At 44.4% G+C, this 24323-nt stretch overlaps 1 protein-coding gene across 3 annotated transcripts in view; it reads left to right on the forward strand.

Annotated features, from left to right (window-relative positions):
- The window catches only part of LOC147707975 (amine sulfotransferase-like), an 830947-nt gene extending 808800 nt beyond the window's left edge, over positions 1 to 22147 (forward strand). For 2 of the 3 annotated variants that reach the window (XM_086926786.1, XM_086926785.1), the window contains exon 7: positions 21832 to 22147. In XM_086926786.1, coding sequence (XP_086782912.1) covers positions 21832 to 21953 — 122 coding nt within the window. In that variant the 3' untranslated portion in view covers positions 21954 to 22147. Of the gene's footprint in view, positions 1 to 14113; positions 14165 to 21831 lie in introns of all 3 variants that reach the window. The other variant, XM_086926787.1, reaches the window with a different exon arrangement.
- The last annotated feature ends 2176 nt before the right edge of the window (positions 22148 to 24323 follow it).

Genomic DNA, 24323 nt, shown 5'->3' on the forward strand with positions numbered 1-24323 from the left:
TGAAAGTAATAAAAAGATAAAGTTGCCGTTCGTTGAAGTAATAGATAGGTCGAGGGGTTTTCCCATATTTCAATGGCTGTGGCTATTTTGTGACAGTCTAAACCCAGTATCTTATAGACTAAATTCGCACAAGTGTATTGTGTCTAATCTATTTATTCATGCAATGCCGTGCTCTTATCAAAATATCACTATCAGACGGTGAACGTAGTCGTGCTCATATCGATATCACATATCCGTGAGGTGTTTTAGTTTCAGTGATGCATCCATAGCCTGTATTTTGGAGATAAGACAAAGACAAAGATATGTCAGTCATTACAATATTAACATATGATTATTCATACAGTCAATTTCATTAAATCATGGTTCATAGATTCAGTTCTCCTACCCCTCACACAATGATTTACTACACAAATTATATATCAACAAAACAAGAATTAAATGAGTGTTAAAAAACCGTATTGTCAATATATATATATATTACCTACTGGCGGTCGCCAGTAGGTATATATAGTTAGGATTTTTTTAAATAGGGATTTCTGAAAATTCTATGTTGAATAACTTTGGCGTTGAAGGACGGAATTGGCTGAAATTTTCAGGAAAATGGCACATTTTGTTTCTGAGCGCCCCCTGAAAGTTTGGGGGGGTTTCGTGAGTGGGGGCCGAAAAAAAAGGTGGTCCCAAAACTTGTTTTTAACATTGAGTTTTCCATAGGGCGGTTGGACTCACTTTTAGCTCGAACGGCTGCATGGATTTCTTTGAAACTTGGCAAAATTGTAGGGACTGTTAGTCCGATGTGCCTTTGCTAGGTCTCAAGATATGTGCTCCAGTGGATTTTGAGTATTTTAGGTTCAAAAAATATATATATATCTATAGTAGCGCCTCGGTACGCGCACCGGGGCGCGTTCCAGGCGCGCCACACGACTTGCGCGCGGAAAGCTGATTGGCTCTCGGGTGTCTGTGAACATTCTAAACAGTCCGGAGCGGCCGCCATCTTGTGTTTCGGTAGGATCGAGACACAAGAGGTGGCCAAAACAAATGGGGAAATGACCATAAGGGGGCAGAGTAGATCCTCCCTGACCCCCTAGGTTTGATGTGGGGGCTTTAAAAGGGCCCCGCGGGGCAAAGAAAAAACATTTTTTTTTCCGGTTTTTTTCGGGGGAGCGCCCGGTACGCGCACCGGGAAGCGGTCCAGGGAGCGTACTATGGGGAAAAAAGAATGATAGACTTTTCAAATATTGTATGTTTATTGAATGTTCTTTTTGTTGTTTTTTTTTATTTAAGTAGCAACATGTAGGTACCTATGCAGAGTCTAAAATGTAATATACACCGTCTCCTTTGTAGATATCTTGCATGTTGTTACAGAAGTTATTGTGGTATATGGAATTCATACCATAGTCTGTCAGGAAAGCAGAAACAATATGGAGGCAGGAGATGAAAAAGAGATGTTAAATACACATTGGAGATAATATAGTTGGAGAAAGGAAGTAACTATGAGCAAACTTACTATGTAACACAAAAAAGATGCACAGTATATTTTAAGTCTCACTTTATATTATATCTTTTTGGGTACTATTTCCTAATTTACAAATAAAAATGAATAATGTCTCAAACAATTTTAACTTTTAAAATTTAAATTTATTGTTCTGATTTTTCAAAATCTAAAAGAATTTGCAACATTAATTCATCTGGTATGTCCTCCTTTTCATTCCATGATTCACATTCTTCAACACATTTAATTAAGTCTTGGTCTACAGTGTCATCCAAAAAGTCTATTTCTTCTTTGTCTTCCTTAGGATTGTTTTCCATATTAATTTGAAATGAAATATTATTTTCATTTTGTTGTGCTTCCATTTTCTTGCTGTAAATTGCATAAAAAATAAATATATCAGTAGAGATAGGGCACTGTTGGGTTTAAGTTCAGACAGGTACTTGTGAGTTTTTAACAGTGAAGTTATCTTTGGGCACTGTACGGTTTCAGGCAGGAAGTAGAACTATTAAAAAGTGCCTGTGATGAAGCCTAAGTAAATATACCACAGAAGCCTAACTCAATCATTAATTTAAATAATTAAGCCTTTCTCAATGTCTAACTCTTATAGACTCTTATTAACTTAAAGTGCATAACATAGTTCGCCTTTCAAATTAACAACTTACCTTCTTCAAAGTAGTTGAAGTTTTCTGTCAAATTCTTTTGCAAATGTACCTCAGGTAGTGTTAGTCAAAATGGCTGTGTTTCCCTCTCATTTTTTATATATATTCATGTACTTAACCAATCAAATGTCAGCACATAAAAGTACAAAATGTAAGTAACATTTTAATTGGTTAAAAATTCAAACAGTTTCATATGTGTTTTTGTCATGTAATTTACCTCAGGATATTTAGACAGGGCTACAGCCCAAATGGCTCAATGGAATACCACCAAATTTGGGTAAATGGTAGGGACTGCTATGTAGTAGGGCCTATTTTATATTTGATGAAAGTGTCTCCAGTGGTTTTTCTGTAAATTACTTTCCCACCTTTTTTTAGCGAGCGCTTACCGGTGCGCGCCCCGGTACGCGCACCGGCAGCGTTATGGGAGTCCACCATTTGTGTTTCGGTACAATCGAGACACAAGATGGAGGACAAACAACGTTGGGAATGGGTAGAAGGGGGCACGGTAGTCACTTCCTGACCCTCTAGGTTTTCTGAGGGGGGCTTAGGACGCTCATATAGGCCAAAAATTTAAAAAAAAAAAAAATTCACGGGGGAGCGCCCGGTACGCGAATCGGGCAGCGCTCCGGGAAGCGCAACAAAGAGAAAAAAAAGAAAGACAGGGTGTAAAAATGTTAGCAATTTTGTTATAAATGGAAGGTAGTTCTGAAAAGAACTGTTTTTTTATTCTTTTTCTTGTTTTTTATTTTTTTAATTAATTTTCAGAACAATTTCTTGATTTTTTAGGATTTTTGAAAACTATTTTGTGTTTTTTTAGTGTTTTTTTAAGGGAAATAACAAAAAAGCAGGGTTTGAACATGTCTCAACAGGAGCAAAAAAAAATAAAAAGGAATCATTGTTTTGTCTTCTTGTTGCATTCATGATTTTCTCCAGCTCGGTTAATCAAAGTAATACTCTTTTCTCCAAAACTGATAGTTCCTCCACAATACATACAAACTATTTTGTAGTTTTCAAAAGGAGTTTGAATATTGTAGACCATTTCTCGGCCTTCTGGTCCGGCGAATGAGCTATGTCCACTGGAGGTGCTGGGGATGACATTTGGGGGGTTGGCAGCAAGATCCCTTACTTGTGCTTGGGAATGGCTCTGCAATGGTGTTTCTGTCAGGAACTGCCTTACTTGCACTTCCTCCTCCTCCTCTTTGTCCTCATTATCTTCCTCTCCACCAAAGTCCAGTGTTGGAGGTGGTCCTTTTGGTGGTGGTGGTGGTGGTGGTTGCTGAGAAGCACCAGCTGCAGCTATTATAGAAGCCATTGTCTAGCCAGTGACTAAACTGTCTTAATTTGTGCATCATTATATCTGTTGTTCTGTAAACTGCTGCATGTGTGTATCAGTAGCTATATGAGTAACTATATGGGTTATTGATTGGTTGCCCAAATATTTGAATGGGAGAGTGAGTGTGTGTGTGAGTGGCTGGGAGGTGTGTGACTCTGTGCATAGATGTGTGAACAGCTGATTCACTAGATGTATGGGTTCAAAACTGCATGTGGAAACAACTGTATGGGTGGTTGACTGTGTGTATGAGTGTATTGGTGAGTGAATGGATATCTCAGTGCTACATGTCAAAGTAAGTACATATGTAAAAGACAGTACATGTGAGAGTTGACATATATAAATAACTGTGCATAAGAGCCAGTGAATGTGTGAGTGGCTGTATGGATCATTGTGAACTTGTATCAGGGATTGTATAAGAGAGAAAATATGTGTTAGTATATATTTGAATAAGTAAAGTTTGTATAACTGTATAGTTCAAGAAATGGAGGTGTGATTGATTGTTTGCATGACTGACTAGTTGTGTGAGTAACTCCATGGATGAGTGACAGTCTGTGAGTGTCTGTTTACACTGATTGTATCTAAGGTTGTATTAGAGTCTGAAGAGGTTCATTGTATTATCACATGAATGATATCATGAGTGATGTCACCAGTGATGTCATTTGAGATGTCATCAGTGATGTCATCGGTGATGTCATTTGATATGTCATCAGTGATGTCATCAGTGATGTCATTTGAGATGTCATCAGTGATGTCATCAGTGATGTCACTGACCATGTCATGAATGATGTAATATGTGACATTATCAGCAGTGGATTGCGGGGGCGCGATATATAGTTAGCGCATCTAACTATATATGGAATTTCAATGGTTTTATGCGAGTAAAATAAGGTTTTGTAAATGAAAATTCCTAACTATATATGTTCTATAACCAATGGTTTTTTCATTGAATTTTCAAGGTTTTGTAAATGCAAATTCCTAACTATATATGGCCTATAACCTATGGTTTTTTCAGTGAATTTCATTGGTTTTTTAATAGCAAATATCAAAAGCTGTAAAATGTCAAGTACGTGATAGGTAAAAACTTTTTCGTGTTTATGCACGCTGATGTGCTATGAACGCTGCCCCCCTCCCCTCTTCTCTCTTAGTAGTACTCTCTCTTTGCAGATAGTGAAGAGTAGTTAACGCAGGCCTTTACCCCCGTTGTAATCCGTCGTGCCTGCTTGTCTCTCCATTTGATTGATTGTTATCCAAGCATTTACTGTTTTACAATTGATTCTCTTTGGTTCATTCTCTATTTACAAACAAGCACAAAGTCGCAATACTCTGTTTAGTCTTTGCAGATAGTGAAAAATCGTGAAAAATCGTGTAAAAAAATTAAATTAATCGAGCAAATCCAGTAGGCCACTAATTGGATCTCTTTTTGACCTCGCTAAAATAGAAATATTAGGAACAACCCTTCATGAGAAATACGAAAATAGTGAGATGAACTGAGCTCCACACCATGAGGGCTGCAAGACAGCTCGGCTCCGTCACCCACCCCGCCCAAAATAACGACAAACCCTATGCAAATATTAAAAATATAGACAACACACCAGCAAAGAAACAGGGTAAAACATTTTATTAAATAACTATTTACATAACTATTTTATACTTTTTATTGCCCGATCCGGCTAGCTCAATCGATCGAGCATGAAACTCATGCACTCTGATAGCAAGCGTTGCTACTGATGCTATGCAGACCAAAACTGGTTTTCAGTTTGTACATTTTCCTAGATTTTTCCATCCAAGGTTGGTTGAGTTTGTAGAACGATGGCTTCAGATTTTCAACATACGGTGTGGTGGCGCGGACTGGGAGGGGGCGCTTCGCTCCTGCCCCCTCCCCAAGTAAGATTTTCATACGTGAAAGTACGTTAATGGTTTTGGTCCCTGAGTTGCTTCAATATCACTGCCATTCTCAAATGGCATAAGTTCTGGATGTTGGGTGCCATAGTTCAGAGTTCTGAGCAGCGCTTGTAACACTGTCTGAAGCTTATTTCCACCTACTGCAGCTTCACTATTCTCAAAGTAAGTGAGTGTCGTTTGTGGACCTGACTGCATTTGAAAACAATGTGATATGGTACCTCCCTAAACCGCTTGACGGAGGCCCCCGAGGGGCGGTGTGATGGCACGGACTCGGAGAAGACGCTTGGCTCCGACCCCCTCCCCAAGTCTTATAGCACCGGTTTAGCCTGAGATCGCCCCCGACATAGGCGGCCGGCTCCCGGGGTCCGGCGGAACTTTTTGCCTTTTGATGACTCTTCTATTCTGGACCTTGTCCCACAATCCGTTTGACCTGAAGACACGCTGTAGTGGGGCGCCCCTTTACCGTTTTAGTTGCCATTCCGCCCGCTTTTGCTACACTGTGCCTCTTCCGCCATTCAGCTGTTTACCGCCCGCTCTTGCGACTACAGCGTCTCGCTCACCATGTAGTTGAGTTGCTCCCGCTCTTGCGATGCAACGATAGGCGACTGCCACAGGACTCTCAAAATGGCGGCCGGCTCTTCAGATTTGGGCGTGGTCCACTAAAATGGCCCTGGGACACCTTGGAACTCGGACGCTTCCCTGATAGGGCTTGGGTCCCATTCTCGAAAGCGTCCCCTCAGCCGTGAAGATTCTACAAAAGTCTTGGGGGCCCCCGACTCCCGCAGGCTTCTGGTGGGGAGCGGCTGCCATGTCTGCTCGTGGAATGGCCACGACGGAGCTACGAGATGGTAGTGCTCTCATGCTGACGCCAGCTTTAGTCTGAAACATCCAGAAACACTGTAGACTACCAATTCGATCAGTTCCGGTAGCGCCCCAACATGACCCGGTAGAGAAGAACTTGCCCTCCCCTCTTTGACTGATGGTTCTTGTTGCCTGTCCCCTCTGTTGTCATTTTACAGAACTTTTTGGACTGCTGAAAGGGGTTGTGTTCCGAACGCTGGTTGGTGGAGACATTTTGACTATATTCTTGACCTACGTTGTCGCGTAATGCGTTATATGACACGCCGCGTTAGCGCACCCGGAAGTGATCCGGGGCGCGGCGCGCAGCGCGTAACGTAAGCATAACAGGTCATGTGACTTGTTAATAAAACTTTTTATTGGTTCATTTTACTTTTGTTATTTTAATAATGAAAAGCTTGGTCATATGACCTAAAAAATACGCTTTTTATTGATTTCGAACTTTTTTTTTTATAACATATATGTTATAATATTCCAGGCTAATGTACTTTCCCGGAAAATTTTCAACTGTCCTGCAAGTAAAATATATTCCTTTTTCGAGAAAAAGGGCGTTTCTTCGTTCCATGACGGAGCCGTTGAGTAAAAGAGACTCGGCCTGCTGTCTTAGTCGCCGATACGCCTGATTATCAGATTCTTATCGATCACTTTATGTTGCAGGAGTGGAAAACACAACTGCCCTTGACCATTTATCTTTACTGCGTTCCTACATATTATACCTTTTATCCGTCATGTAATTGGACTGCTTTATTTCACTTGCCTTTTACTGATTCGAAAACAGTGACTAAAAGTAAAAACTTTACCAATGTAAATACTACTACCATGTTTTGTTTTAAAAACCTTTATTGTGAAAATGTCAGTATACAAATACGGGCCTATAACCACGTGGGCCGGCCACGGAGCAAACTGAAATCGTATATGATGAGGAGACATTTACATTATAGAGGAACGTAACGAATTAGGTTGCAAGAACTAAGGTGTCTAACAGTTGCGGAATCGGTGGACGTACATTTTGTAATTAAAATACGACATGGCCACTTATAAAAAAGTTATCTAGATATACATTTGCGTGCAAGTACCATGGGTGACGTTAATTCGAACTTTCAATAGTACAGTAATCAATAACACATCAGAACTTAATATCAATAGGGATGTCGAAATATTCAATCAATTCTCGTCCCCGCCCGCCATGAGCATCAAAACTGCATTCATATCTCGTGATATCAAGGTTGTTCAACCAGTACACAACAAGGAGTTACGAGTCCCATTTATACCGGCGCCATTTTGGGCGAGGCCGGGCAGGTCCAAGATATAGTCAAAATGTCTCCACCAACCATCGGCCAGACCAGAACCCCTTTCGGCCCTTTATGCTACAAGATGGTGTCTTCCATTCAGAAAATATTGTTGGCAGCATTTTGAAAGGAAAGATAAACAGCCGTTCTCCTAGTGAGTCTCACATTGTTACATTTAGGAAGAATGTTGAAGAGTAATATGTGGAAAATCTGAAGCCATTTTTGTACAAACTCTCAATCGGCCTTGGATGGAAAAAAAAATCCTGAAGAATGTACAAACTGAAAACCAATTTTTGTCTGTATAGCATCAACAGCAACGCTTGAGTCAGCTTTGTGTCAAGCCGCCATTTTCATTCAATCAATAGCGTCCCCCTGCACACATTCAGGGACCTGGTCGTGTCTTCAGGTGAAACGGATTGTGGGACAAGAAGCAGAAAGGAAAAGGAAAAAAGTTCCGCCGGACCTCGGGAGCCGGCCGCCTATGTCATGGGCGATCTTTGGCCACACCAGGGCAATAGTGAAGCTGCAGCAGGTGCAAATAAGCTTCAGACAGTCTTACAAGCACTGCTCAGAACTCTCAACGATGGCACTCAACATCCAGGACTTGCCATCCGGATCTTGGCGCCTTGTGCTGGTTCCGACCTATTCACACATCGGTCCACTACTGACATCACCTCATAAGCCAACGGGGCACCCCACACCGACTTTCGGCGCAGCATTGTAGGATGGCTACACCAGTGCGGCAACTTGCTGGACACAACCTCGGTGCCATCCGGATCTCGGCGCGTTCGAGTCACTGTACCGCAAGAGTGACCGGAACTCAGCTGAACACGCCGTCTTTCGGCGCAGCATTGTAGGATGGCCACACCAGTGCGGCAATTTGCTGGACACCACCTCGGGCAATAGTGAAGCTGCAGCAGGTGCAAATAAGCTTCAGATAGTCTTACAAGCACTGCTCAGAACTCTCAACTATGGCACTCAACATCCAGGACTTGCCATTCGGATCTTGGCGCCTTGTGCTGGTTCCGACCTATTCACACATCGGTCCACTACTGACATCACCTCATAAGCCAACGGGGCACCCCACGCCGACTTTCGGCGCAGCATTGTAGGATGGCCACACCAGTGCGGCAACTTGCTGGACACAACCTCGGTGCCATCCGGATCTCGGCGCGTTCGAGTCACTGTACCGCAAGAGTGACCGAAACTCACCTGGACACGCCGTCTTTCGCCGCAGCATTGTAGGATGGCCACACCAGTACGGCAATTTGCTGGACACCACCTCGGTGCCATCCGGATCTCGGCGCGTTGTGCTGCCTTCGGCCTATTCGCACATCGGTCCGCTACTGACGCCGCCTCACGTGCCAACGGATTTTCTACGCTTTTTGTAGCCCTATGCCGCATAACAGGTCATGTGACTTGTTTATAAAACTTTTCATTGGTTCATTTTACTTTTGGTTTCCTAAAGATGGAAGGCTTGGTCATATGACCTAAAAATAACACTTTTCATTGGTTTAGAACATTTTTTTTTCCCAAACGATGAAAGCCCCACCTTGTTTCTGGATGATTCAGACTGAAGCTGGCATCAGCATGAGAGCACCACCATCTCGTGGCTCCGTCGTGGTCATTCCGCGAGCAATCATGGCAGCCGCTCCCCACCGGAAGCCTGCAGGAGTCGAGGGCCCCCAAGACTTTTGTAGAATCTTCACGGCTGAGGGGACGCTTTCGAGAATGGAGCCCAAGCCCTAGCAGGCAAGTGTCCGAGTTCCAAGGTGTCCCAGGGCCATTTTAGTGGACCAGGCCCAAAACCGAAGAGCCGGCCGCCATTTTAAGAGTCCTGTGGCAGCCGCCTATCGCTGCACTGCAAGAGTGGGAGCAACTCAACTACATGGTGAGCGAGACGCTGTAGCCGCAAGAGCGGGCGCAACTCAGCTGGATGGCCGCCACCTGGGGAGGCCCGTTCACGCCGCCTCCCCCACGCCCCCCCCCCGGGCCGCCCCACGCCAATTTTCGGAGCAGCATTGTAGGATACCAAAACCAGTGCGGCAGTTTACTGGACATCACCTGGGTGCCATCCACATCTCAGCGCGTTCTGCTGCCTTGGGACTATTCGCACAACAGACCGCTACTGACGAGGCCTCCCCCCGCACCACCCGGGACGCCCCACGCTGTTTTTCTGAGCTGCATTGTAGGATCCCAAAAACCAGTGCGGCACCCAGGTGACATCACCTGGGTGCCGTCCAGAACTCAGCACGTTGTGCTGCCTTGGGACTATTCGCACAAAAGACAGCTTCTGACCATTGTTGCTTTTTTTTGTCAAAAATGTTTAAATGTTTGTTACAGTTTTTGTTCCGTTCGTTATATTTAAAAGTTAATAAAGTTTTATAATCCTACTTTGTTGGAGTGCTATATATTTTTAAAAAATCGGGTGAATGGGGCCTTGAATCGGGTTATTGTCATGTGTGGGCTTTGCAAGTGTACTGCTACAGGATCGGACATTTCAAACTTAAATGCACGTTCTTTTTCTTACCTTTCTGAAGCATGGAGCGCAATAGCAGGCAGAGAAAGGGTGATGCAAGTGTTGAACACTGCCTGGCCTGGCAAGTTGCTGGCAGTGCCCCCCCCCCCCGCCCGCTCCTGAAAGAGGACACACACACACCGCCGCCCCGAGTACTTCACAGATCTTTAAAAGACCATGCGCTTGTTCATGAGGCTTAAATGGTTTATCACCCCTTCTAGAACCCCTGCATCGACCCTCTGACGTTTCCTGAAAGAATTACCACGTAACACAATACCAAGCCTTGTCAGCTGAAACCCCCGAGGAATCGTGGGGCATATTATCAAGGGGGTTTATCTCCGCTTTTTTGGCTTTAAAAGCCAAGAAAGCGGAGATAAAATTATCTCCCTATTACCAAGCTGTCGCTAACACCAGTTAGTGACAGCTAAAAGGAAATAGCGACCATCTTGGGCCCCGCTTTGCATGTCAGTGATATTTATCACTAATGACATGCAAAGTGGGCGTGCCAAGATGTTAGCGACTGGAAACAGTCCCTAACATCGCTAGCTCCTATTACCAACTTTTGGAGATATTCGCGCTAAGCGCGAATATCTCAAAAAGCTAACACCTGCCCTGAGCAGTTCTTAGCCATGTTATCCAATGGGAGGTGGATAACATGGCTAAGAGCATTTGCTCGATAATGCATGAATATCGCTGACTTTTCAGTGATATTCATGCATTGCAGCCGTTTTTTATCGCATTTGCGATAAACCTTGCTAATAGCAAGGTTTATCTGCGATAAAAATCGCCGATGTGCGGCGATAATTTTTGTCTCTAAACAAGTTAGAGACAAAAATGATCGCTAGTTGTTGGTAATATGCCCCCGGGTTTTTGCTTGCAGAAATCGGGAGGCGGGAGACTAGCACTGAAATCAGTAGTCTCACGCCTGAATCGGGAGGGTTGGCATGTCTGGATTCTCTACAGCTGGGGCCATAAACTACATCCGCAGGGCTAGGTGATAGCCTGGGACCGGCCTGGCATCTAAAATGGCTGCCGTGCACGACAAAATTGTGGCATTGGAAAAAAGGCAAGATGGCGCAGACAATGTTTATCAATAAGGATTCATTTATAACAAAATATTTTATCGCACTGACAAATTGGCGGTCAACACTTCCTGATTTCCATCGAATCGAACGTTAACAGACGTCACGCAGCAAAAAAAAAAAAAAGCTCACGCACAGCCGCTGGAAGACATGTATCAACATATATGAGCCTCCTCAGCCACCCTCAGAAAACATAAGGGATTAGGATACGTCTCCCGCACCCCCTTATACCTAGTAATTTAATTAAAACGAAGCACAAAATGGCGAATTCCCGTTTCGCTACCAGTTTGCGGCCCAGTTCGCGGCCCGTGAAGCGCTTCTACCGTGAAAATTTTTTTTTTTTTATTTTCCCCACGGGACCCTTTAATAACCCCAACAACATTCCTAGGGGGTCAAGAGGGGTATACCTTGCCCCCTTTCATTAAATTCCCCCTTCGTTTTTCACCTCTTCTTCTCTCTCGATCCTACCGAGAGATAAGATGGCGGCCGCTCCGGACTGTTTAGAATGTTGACAGACACCGGAGGGCCAATCAGCTTCGCATCGCAAAGTTCCGATACGCGAAAAGTTCGCTAACCGGATCGCTGCCCGGAGCGCTGTTACAGATATATATCTTGATTTAAACGTTAATTTCTCAAAATCCACTGAAGCACATATATTGAGACCTAGCAAAGGCACATCGGGCTAACAGTCCCTACAATTTTGCCAAGTTTCGTGGAAATCCATTCAGCCGTTCGAGCTAAAAGTGAGGCCAACCGCCCTATGGAAATTAACATGGGAAAAACGTGTTTTGGGACCCCCCTTTTTTCTCGGCCCCCCCTTGCCGAACCCCCCCCCCAAATTTTCAAGGGCTGCTCAGAAACAAAATGTGCCATTTTCCTGAAAATTTCAGCCGATTCCGTCCACAAACGCCAAAGTTATTAGACATAGAATTTTCAAAAGTTCCATAGAGAAATAATCCTAACTATATATACCTACTGGCGACAGCCAGTAGGTAATATATATGTATATATGTATGTATATATATATATATATATATATATATATATATATATATATATATATATATACATACATATATACATATCTATATTCACTGTTAAAACCATTGATTTTAGGCACGTTATAGTTAAGAATTAGCATTTAAAAAACCTTAGAAATTCACTAAAACAACCATAGGTTTCAGGGACGTTATAGCTGGTTGAACATTTGACTCATATAAATCCAGAGAAATTCGCCTGTTATAGTTAGTTGAGCTAACTATAACTTGCGCGGCCGCAATGCACTGCTGATGATGTCACATATTATATCACTTATGACATGGTCAGTGACATCACTGATGACATCACTGATGACATCTCAAATGACATCACTGATGACATCACTCATGACATCATCCAGTGAATGTGTGTTTCTGTAAAGGTTAAATTTGTTTTACATATATATGCCAAGGTGTATTGAAGAATGAATGCATTTACAAGTGCCCAAAGGAATTATTGAGTGTTTTGTCCTCTTGTTGGTTGATTATACCTCTAAATGGTTAGTCATCAAATGTGTTAGTGTGCTTAACACCAGAACTTTTTCATATTTTCTCAAGAAAAAGTTTGCTAGGGCATTTACACTACAGTTCTCTGTGACTGACAATGGTGTTCAGTTTGTGTCACAGGAAATGCAAGAATTTTTAGAAGGTCTTTCTATTGTTTACCGGAACATGGCTCTCTATTCACTACACATAGGAGTAAAGAGTTAGGTCCAAAGGGCAACTGCTAATAATTGATAATAAGCTTTTGCTAACGGAGGTTCTGAAGGAGTCTTGGGAGGAACCTAGGGTGAAACCCAATAGCATTACTTTGGAGTCTCTTTTTTCACTCTTGGAGTTAGAATACCAAATTCCAAACTTAATCCAACATGGTTAAAACTTGGTAAAGAAGTACTTGAATATAAAAGCACACTGAAGAGAGGTTTGCTTTAAGACCTGAAGATTGTCACTTGAAATACAAAGCTAGGTATGATGCCAAGCATTCCACCAAGTAAATCAACTGGAAAGTAGGTGATAGAACTATGGTTAGGAAACCTGAACATGTGAGGATGGGTGTAAGCAGATTCTTGGGAACATTCATAATGAGTAATGTAAAAACAGTGTGATCATTTTGGGCTCAGTGACATATGGAGCATGTCCAGGATAACCAAAGTAAATGCTACTGTTGGTAATGATTTGAACTTGACTAAAGACATTCCTTTTGCCTTGGAGGGTACACCTTCTGTTCTTCCAGCTTCTGCTCATATTCCAGATTGACAGTGTGAAAGGACTTTGAAAAGCTAATTTGGTTGTTTTGTAAAAATTGCACAAAATTTAAAGTTGGAAAAGTATGTTCTATAATAATGTTTGTACTTACAAGCATATTCAAAAGTATGTAAACATTTAGGTACAGTTAGGTAGTAGTAGAACGTCTTTGTGGAAAGTTCTACCAATAATTTTGATAGCGTTATTTAATTTTGTTCCTGAATTGGGATGACATTTGTTTTCTCAAAGAGGGAGGATGAGTAATTATCTACTTGTATAGTTCATCCTCTTGCTGTGGTATATCATCTATGTCAAAACTGATGTCACTGCTCACTGAATCTTAGGGATGTCACAAGTATCAAGATTCAAATATTGACTGTTGTTACTAGATAGCTGTATTATGGATGGTGGCTTTCATTGCTGATTAGCTTATTGGAATAAAACCATTTCCCTTCACTCAATCGCCTCTGTGATTTTGCAACTATTCAAATAACAAACAAAGTTGAGTTTATTTGAAGGCTATAATGCCATGATACTGTAGTAGTGGCTTTTAAAAATTGAAAATATCTGGTGTATACCTTTAAAAAGAATGCACACACATTGATTGTGACGACAACTATCGTAGTGTATAGTGTAACAAGCATCTAATAATTCATTTACTTTTTCTCCTTGGCAAATCAAATGATTTTATTCTTGTTTAGTGGCCAGTCTACACCCCATGGAGTGCACTTTTTTGAACTGCTAGTAAACTGGTGAGTAACCAGCTACTAATCACAAGTGTATAGTTTACGATATTTACGATATATGATTACACATAAATCTCCCTGCGAAAGTTGCCATCCTACATTTTAACCCAGCAAAGACACATTTTCTAGGTAAATCAGGGAGTCTGCATAATGCTCAAACTACATCTTAGTACCATACTTGCTACAGAATCACAGGGTATGTCTTGCATGTTTGCTGTATGTGTGTGCCTCAGGCCAATTTTTTTTGCTATTTAGCTGCGGCAATATTTATTTTAGTTTCAACAATAATAACACTGCCATTTAAAAGCTGAAAAAGAATGACTTGGCTGAAATACGGGTGGGAGCATTTTATTCTTTAGCCAAAGAAATACATGATCACAACATAATACTGCTAACAGCACAAAACATGTATTGCATTCTTTCAGCACATACCATTCGACCAAGTGCAGGCTATTGTGACTCAAAATGTAAAAACAAGCATATTGAGTTTATTGGTACTGAAAACAAAGGGGTGATATTTTGAAATCCATTCTGATCATTGCCTTTTCTAATATAGTGATAGCACAATTAGATATTGACCATAGTATACCCTTAGCCAATTAGTGGAACTGAAACGATTGATGACATGTATTTTGATGAATAAACTAGTGATATAGTGGCAGAACTCTAGTCGATTTATATAACATCAATAACTAGGTAAAGCAAGTATTTCTTAGGGATAATTTCACAATAGAAGCTGTATGACTTCATACTACAATCCATACAGAGAAACCTTGGGGCATATTCACAAGATTCCGTTGCCGAATTAACGGCACAATATCAAAGCCAAAGTTGTGATAAATTCACCTCCCCATTCACAAGATGATGCTAACAGCCCACAGCACCAGTTTCCCACAATAGCAGCCGCAAAAAACATCACCACAGAGAAGCCCCGCAACTATCGCTAATGAGATGCGGAGTAGGCGTTCCCGTGCAAGAAGCTGCAAAAACACGACACCTCAACATTCATAACAACCAGCCAGATCGGCAATAAGAACATAAAACACGCGATAAGGCACGTTAGCAGCAGGAAATTAACACCTGCTCTGACCTGGTGTAAAGTCGAACGGCAACCTGCACCACAAAAGGGAGCTCAGCCCAGGGCGTCATCGGAAGGGCAACAGATGCCATGGAGCCACTCATCATGCAGCCCGGACACCCAAGAGAGTCACAACACCCACCCGGCACACACCCCTCCGAACCACCACAGAGGCAGCGCAGATAAAGACAGCAGCCCCCCAGGTAACGCACCTGCCTCACAGGCCCAACATCTGACAATTTCAATGTCCACTACAGGCAGAAAGGGACAACCATCCTACGCATACTGGCCATCATCGCCTAACAGGCCAACAGCACCAACACAGCGGATAACCAACATCCCTCCCCACACCAAGCTGCTGTCTGTGCTGCACCTGTTGGTCCCTGGCACACCCCAACCAACACCCGCCAGAGTTGGTGGAGTCTCACAGCCAGCCACATCCAAGTCCCCCAAACCTGTCCTGGACATCCCCATCACCCTGGCACCCAAGTCCCCATACGTCCAAAATAATGCACAGAAACCGCTGGAGACCAAGCAAGGACCATACGCCAAATCCGGATGCATGCATGTGTTGGGGGCAATCCACTGCACACATGTCCCACTTTTGCCCCCTAGTGACACAGCACACAATGGGTGCAACAGGAAGCACACGTCACACATCAAGGTGCAGGCAACATCAGAACACCGTGGGACCTTCACCAATGTCGCCTCAAAATACACAGCCAGTGTGCATGATCCATTCACCCTTCCACAGTCCCACAGCAACCAGCATTCCCAAGATGGCACCAAGGGAAATGCACAGCCCCTTGGCAAGTTCAGAATAAACACCCCACTCACCTAAACTCCACAACCATGCAATACACAACTCTGGCAATGCACACATCACAAATTCACAACCAACATCCAGAATACCATGCCCACCTACCAACACAACAGAACAACTTATAATGGTAACCTGGGCAAGCCGTGAACATGACCTATCAACGGCATGGCACCGCAGCCACACAATAGCCAAATGTGGGGAGAGGTGGCAACCAGGCATGTGTGAAGGATGCAGTAGAACCATGATTGGGAAAGTACACAATGCTAAGAGTGGCGGCGATGTGCTGGACAGACTGCAGTATGCAGAACACACTGATATCCACGGCGACATGCATCTCTGGTGTATGGAGTGTGGTGGACAGTGGACGCAACCATGTCACCCCAGCCAGTGGGGGTTCTCACTGAAATGTTGCCTGCTACGCCCCCGTAAGCGTGAGCAGAGTGGGATGACCGGGCGTACACCAGGCCAGCGTAGGGGTGTCAATAAAAAGCATGTAGCCCTGGGCGTGGTCATCTTCCAGAAAGGCCAACGTCTCTGCCAGGGCAGCACCTCCCACCCAGCCATAAGGCCGATGCCGTCCACATAAGCGGAGTTGCCTGCGATCCTGTGCACCTGCCATACTCCAGTCCGCTGGACCACAAACTCGTCAGGCCCGACCCTGCGCAGCCAGGCCACACTGATCACCAGCCGACACTGTCATGTGTCATTGAGGGCCCACCACGTGCCTGTGTAAGCTCCAAACCCAAGGCCCTTGACCCTGCCAGCCTCTCAGACCATCGCTTGTCCCCCGAAGCTGGCCCACATTACTCCTTTCTCTTTGACATATTCTACCGGCTTCCTCTGCGTCCCAGTGGGTCACATATAGGCCTGGGCGCTAACTTCCGTTCCGCTCACGGAATTTGCAGAATTTGGGTAATTTTGCATTCTGCGGAGAACAGGAAATTGCCCAAAATTCAGCACTCCATGACGTCGCGAGATGTTTTGCTTGGTTGCGTTCTCAAAATGCATGTTTGTTCGATATTTCCCCCGAGCACGCAAACAGCAATTGCTAACAGGAAAAAAGCATCGCGAACAACCAATTCTGCGTGTTCGCTGAATTTCTGCATGTCCGTGGAGATTTTTACCGTTTCGCTGGGATTTGCCTAATGCGATTACACAAATTCTGCCCACCCCTAGTCCTATATGTGAAACTGTGTCCTGGCTCCTGAATGGCAGTGACCCCAAATCTGGGCCAGCGGTCACAGCACCAGACCCCCCGATCATTCCGGCATAGAGAGACATATGGTGCCACTAACCCTGTTCATCGCCAGCCAGCGACATGTGCTGCCACAAACCCTGTTCAAAGCCAGCCGGCGACACGTGCTGCCACAAACCCTGTTCAACGTCAGCCGGTGACACGTGCTGCTACAAACCCTGTTCAACGCTAGCCGGCGACACGTGCTGCCACAAACCCTGTTCAGCGCCAGCCGGCGACACGTGCTGTCACAAACGCTGTTCAACGATAGCCGGCGGCACGTGCTGCCACAAACCCTGTTCAACACCAGCCGGCGACACGTGTATGAGGTCTCACATCCAACACCTAGTCTAGAATCACGAATGGCAGAGTCCACACCAGTGGTCGCACAGAGAGGGGTAATAGGAAAATGCATCTCAGTCTGGACGAAAGCCGGGTCACAGTCACAGAGGTGACCGAACACGTGGTGCTACTGAACCTGAACTACGCAGGCCGGTGGGGCCACCAACCTATGCCAGTGACACTCGGTGAATGGCCCACGCTGACCGCCGCCTCCAGACTACACTGTGGTCCAGTAGGTCACAGAGTCATGATTCTGCAAAGGTGGAGTTCATATCAGTGTACCCGCATTATAGCAGACTGCATCCCCTCTCAGCCCCGGTGCCACTAAGTCTGTTCCCTGACATTCATGGACACTCTCTGGTCAAACTTTGGTTGCATCTGAGTCTATGGACTAAGGGGCAGTTTTCATCCTCATGTAGCTGATACCGAATTGGAGGTGGCATGAGGCTGTTGTATTCCACTCCTCCATTTGCTACTTCCGGATAAAATCAAACCTTTTGGCGTCATGCCCTGGAGGACACCTTCCACTGCCCCCTGAAACACTTTGCAACATACACCTGAGACATTGATGGTGAGCCGCTCAGGTCGCATGGCCCTTCTGACTGTACCGCAAGTCACCATCCCGTGGCTGGGTGCCTTTGCTGGCCGCAGTGCATTCGGAGCCATTAACTCTGTGCTGGTGTGGTCCAGGACCCCTTTTCTGGAGACATTCGAATGCCCCTGAGATGTAGGCCTTGGGGTCATCAATGCCATTTCTCGGTGGCCTTGTGCTGTACACAGCCTCCGGGCCCAAATGCGTCCCACCAGGGTTCACACACCAAAATGAGTCCAGACGGCCCAGACCTCGCATCACCACAGGAGGCACACACCACCACCGCAAGGACCACCTCCAACCGTCATCTGCTAAAGTTGAAACGGTAGTCCTGGCAGACTTAGGGAGTTGCTCAGACCTGTCGGTGATGCCATCATCAGCCTGATACCCTGCTCAGCACTCCAAGTGCCAGTGAATCAGTGCAATGCAGGCCATTGTCCGTTGCTGATTGTGTTTTGTGCTGTGGAGCGGTTGCGCAGCTATGTCACCTCAAACAGTCTGGGGGCCCTGAGACGTTGAAGGGGAAGATGATGCAGGTCTAACACACCTCCCTGCATCTGCAACAGGAATATATCGAAGGAACACAATCCGAGACTTTCTTCACATGAGCGCGCTCATCTCTATTGTCCCAACCCCAGTGCACTGCAACTCACGGACCCATCTATTTGCATGTTGGCTGTCCTCTGGACTTTCTCTGGCTCACTCCATATTTCTCAGCAGTTGACTCTGTAACGCATGTGTTTTCTGTTTCCGTTGCACTGGTGTCCAATGTACAAGTGGGTGCCAGCACCAGACGTTCTGTGCGGAATGGCTTACACTCACCCGACATACATCCAGCACAGGCGTCACTGTACATGTGGCCCTGCCAATCAAGGGTCCGGGCACATGTGCCCGTAGCCAGTTCAACATGATATCTGCATGTGCCCCTGTCTTCTTGTATGCATGTGGGCCCTGGGCCAAACAACATTACATTGTGCTGTTTACATCGGATGCAGACATGTCACCGCAGGCAGCGGGTTGGAGTTTGAACATATAGCTTTGCCGTCACCCACTCATTTTTTAAGGGGAGTGGCCAGGGCCATCATACGCAAAGTCAACATGGAGAGTGACTGCTATTTGAGTGCCCCTGGGCGTGGTTCTGTTCTGTGAATGTGCATCTGCTTGTGTCTAAATGGCAGTGTGGGTCTCCTTAGTGGGGTGTGGGTGGGCTCTGAAGGGTGATAGACCCCTACGTATGTATCCTGGTTCACATTCCATGGGTTCGGCCCCCACCCACACCTGTTGGGCCACCTCCTTTTGGCGAGCTGACACATGGCATTGGGGTGCCATGTGTGGGTGAGTGAAGTCAGCTGTGGTTGCGGGAGCTTCCTGCTGTATGGTCTGTTGCAGGCTCAGTGTTCCCCCCTGAGTAGCTTGGCTGCCCGGGTCCTGGTGGGGGGTTGAATGAGATATCCATGGGCTGTTGTAGGGTGTCAGTGTCAACAGTGTGGCAGTCGTCTCCGGCATCACTGATGTGTTGTATTCTGTGCTCTGCTGAAGGTGTTGCGTGTCCCTCTGCGATGTGGAGGGGAGGTGCGAGTTGACTTTGTGTTGACATATATGTTGGCGCATTGTGCTGGTTTGCATGCAGACTGTATGGCAATAAACATTGTGACTGTTTGGGGGTGCTGGGTTCTTCTGCGGGACAGTGTACATTTGGACTACATGATGGATGTTAGGTTGTACGCGTACATTTCCATTTCATAGTTTCCGGTTCTGTCAGATGTACTAGGCGTGTTTCTGTGCATGTGCAGGAGCCAGTTGTGTCCTCTGTTCTGCAGTGTTGGGTATGTGTGTTGTTCCACGTTGTCATCAATGTTGGTGTGCTGTTCATGCTATGTGTGTGTGCCAAGGGGATCTGGGATATGATCCTGGGTGTTTGTGGGTGTGCACTGTGCCACGCCTCACTGGGCATGTATGCCATTGTGCCCATCTCCCCCCCGTCCTCCAGTTCCTGTTCGTTGCACTCCCTGTTGATGTTGTGTCAGGTCCTCTCGAGCTGTGTCTTTACTCCCTACGTCTTGCACCGTCTCCACACTGATTACTGTGGCCTGGGTTTCCTCCAGCTCCTCCGGTGGCACTGGACTGCCACATCCTGTTACCATTGCTGCCTTTCTGTTGGCAGTGGGTTGTGCCTGGTTTGGGTAGTCACGTCATGCTGGTGCCTATTGTCCTCCTGGGCACTCCGACTGCAATCCAGGTGGTCTGATAATGGGTCAGTTATTGGTAGTGTTCTGTCACCTCGTTGACGCTGGTCTTGTTTTCCTGCGATCTGCACCCTGTCTTCTTCTCCCTCTTCTCCTTGGCCTTCCCCGACCCCATTGTTCCTTGCTGGTAGTCTGTGGGGGTTGTGGGGTTTGAGTTGGGCTCTGCGCTGGGTCAGGGTGCACCATGTTGCTACGTGCTTTGGCTTGTTTCAGGTGTATTTTTTCTGTGATTTTTACAGTGCACTGTTATGCCAGACGCGTGGCATTTGCAGGCCTGTGGCTGATTTTTGCTACTTTTTGTACCGAGGTTGGCCTTATTGCATGTTTTTCTGCGTTTGCGTATCACATTTTTGCACCGTGGTGTTGATTTTCCCACAGACATTTGCCTCGTTATCTGGTGTCTATCGCATGCTACCGCTGCGTTGTGAATTCTTTGTTGATACAGGGTTATTTTCCCGCCATAGGCGGTGTTGTTGAAAGTTGCATTATGCTACTCTTGCGGTAGTTATCAAGCGTTCTTGTGAATATACTCCCTTGATTTGTAATAAATTGTATCTGACTGACAGAGCATCTACGAAAGGTCTGAAGGACGCAGATATCTATCATAGTAGGCACGCCTAGCTTTTCATCCTTCTGCGGTAGAAAAATATATTTCCATTGAGTTGGCTGGGGATAATTCCGTTTGTCATCTCTGCTGTACATCTAGTCGTATTTTACTACATTGTCATGCAAAATAATCCCTAACAAACAATGAACATATGAACAGCAATCGCAGAGCTGATGATGGTGTAAATACGAGGATATTACCCAGCAACAAAACAGTTAAATAATCCCTAGCAAACAACGAACATATGAATAGCAATCACAGAGCTGATGATGGTCTAAATGTGAGGTATTACCCAGCAACAAAACAGTTATTTGCCTATGGACATGCCTGTCACATCAAGTATTATTCATCAAAAGCCACAAATATCTATAAACCAACACGTCACAATGCATGTTATGATAAATTCCATTCATAAGAAAGATGGGATGTGGTAGGCTGCTACTGGAATGTTTGCCAGTTGGTATGAATTTGTTTAGAATATTTGTATAGGCACTACTACCAAAGTAGTGGCTCATCTACAGCGTTACTCTGAATTTATCATTGTCAATCGGCGAGCTCAATGTTTTACTTCATATTGTTCTACAGATCAAAAGGTGTAAGTAAAGGTCACTGTTGATTGTAGTACATTCAATGACAATGTGGCTCAGTGGTAACCTTCAAGAAATGTTCTTCGTTCAGGAGCATTCATCAATGTCTCTCAACAGAGTTCTCGCAAACCCTGAAAATCCCACTCTGCTCTTTCTCTCAACAGGCACTGTTGGAGATTGGAAAAACTTCATGACTGTGGCTCAAAACGAAAAGTTTGACAAAATATTTCAAGAAAAGATGAAAGATGTGCCAATCAAATTTATCTGGGACATTAATGAAAACTAAGGCGACAACTGACAGTAATAATAAAATGCATTGTTTAAACTGGATGTTTGATTCACAATTAAACTCCTGAAATAGTTGTGTGATTAAATTGATGTATCCAAGAAATATAGATTATGTGGCCTTGATGGTAAAATGTGTGGTAAAAGGCGAACAATCGGTTTAAACTGAAAATAAAGTGTGGCTTAAACGATAAATGGTTTGATTTTTCCTTTGTGTGATCTGCTTAAAAACGGGGTGCCCTTTTTCCACTTAACCTGCTCAGAACAACATCTCCGAAAAAGCAGTTCCACAATACCACTGAGATGGTCAATGCATGTCTAAGAAAGATTTGAAGGCTAATTGAAACTGCGTTTATTTCTTGTCTGCGCCGTGGGTGGTGTGCCGTTGTTGCAGGGCCTCGAGACTAAATTGTGGTACCAGGACTTTTTTTTTTTAATTAGACTTTGGACCAGAAAAAAATTGAGAAATGCAGAAAAGACTGAAAGAGGTAGGAAGAGAAAGATAGAACAAAAAAACAAAGAGTGAGTGCAGTGACTAAAAAGAACACGATGGAGTGAAATTGTGAGATAAGAAGTATAAGGTGGTAGAAAGAGATAAGACAAGAAAGAGGTAGGAAGAGAAAGCTAGGACAACAATATCAAAGAGATAGTGCTGTGACTAAAAAGAACTTGGTGAAGTGAAATAGTGAAAAAGGAATTTATGGTGATGGAGGAAAGAGTCAAGACGAGAAAGACGCAGGATGAGCAACGACACAGTAATTGTGTGCAGAAACTGCTGCCTTCTTCAACGTTGACGTGTGGTCTTGTTGCGGTTAATTCTGCTCATACACAGAACTGTGCACAGGAACCCAGGACCTCAGTAAATTGTGGTGTACCAGAAAAGTCACCTGAGTACCAAAAAACCCTAACTGACTAGCATCAGTGTTTTATTAGCTCTTCATCCTAAAGCGAGGCTACCAATGATTAGACAACCCAGAACATGCGACTTAGGTTACTCTCAGGAATGGTGGGAATCAAGAACACTCTTTTGTTTTTATTCTCATACCAGTCCACAACATGAGTAATTAGAGACACAGAAAAGTTTAAAATGTTTATTTTAACGACGTGCTCTAAGAAGCAGTATTTTTGCTAACATAAGAAGGCACATGATTAAAAATAATACGATCAGCATTGTTACAATTCCATAAAATACAAAGAAGGAAATCATATTATAATGATAGTAGAACAGGTCCTATAGTGCCTTGTGAACCACCCTCCCCTGCTAGGAACTAGGTTTTATAATAATAATAGAAGGTCTCTTAGGCCTGAATGGGGAACCCCATACCTCCAAGATCAGCAGATGTGAAACTCATCACAGGATCAGTAAAGCTCTCTCTCTCTCTGGAAAAGGATTTTCTCCAAGTGCCTTAATCATGCATGCAGTGCAATATTAAAGGCACTAGAATTTCAGTTCGCTGCAGCTGTGTTCATGTTGTGTTTACAGCGTGGGCCGATCAACCTGAATAACAGCATATATTGTTATGGTGACCTTGAAGGCTTCTGTACACAGTGTACAGACTAAGGTTGCGATGTACGTCTAGGGATGTTAAAAACAAGCCGTTCACTTCTCATTCGAGGAAAAAACAAGCAGTTTAACTTACAACAACAGTTACATGTGGTGTCGTGCGCAAAAGCTGCAAAGTGGCAAAATAACGTTTAACTTCTAATAAGCTAATGCTAACATAGCAATGTGTGCAATCAAGGCCCTGTCCACACTACACCCTCCCCTGATCAGAACATGAACAAGAAGGGGGGCAATTTAGGAATGCAGAGTTCAAGTTCGATTGATACAGAACCAAGTTCAAAATTTGCCAAACTGGATAATTTGAAGTAAAAATTCCAAAGTAGTAAGTAAAAAAATGCAAAAAAACCAAAAAGGATCAGTATAAGGCCCATCATAGAAATAAATAAAAAATAGTAAAAAAATTGTTGATTACAGTACGCGTTGAATCTGGATAAATGCCAATTCAATCCATCAGCGTATAGGCACAGTACGTTGCAACTGCCTCCAAGAGGAAGTCCTTGTTATCATTAGAAAACATTTCAGCCATCCAATTCAATAACGTGAAGGAACATACATGTTCTTCGATGGCCAGAGCCTATAGCACCATCAGAGGACAACTCGGGTGTTCTTCGATATAACTGCGTGCCAGGAAGTCATGTGCAGCCGCACATATATTCCAATTCCCTAGGACTCCATGCACTGCTGCACAGGCCATAATCCCGATTCCAGAACATTCCAACTCATGAGCCACTAAGGGACTCATTAGTTGATCATAATCCAGGTTAGGAGACACTGTATTGCAGGGACACAAATCCAAAGCCCACTCAA

The sequence above is a fragment of the Lissotriton vulgaris genome, chromosome 6, assembly GCF_964263255.1.
Source record: "Lissotriton vulgaris chromosome 6, aLisVul1.2, whole genome shotgun sequence".
Classification (NCBI taxonomy): Eukaryota; Metazoa; Chordata; class Amphibia; order Caudata; family Salamandridae; genus Lissotriton; species Lissotriton vulgaris.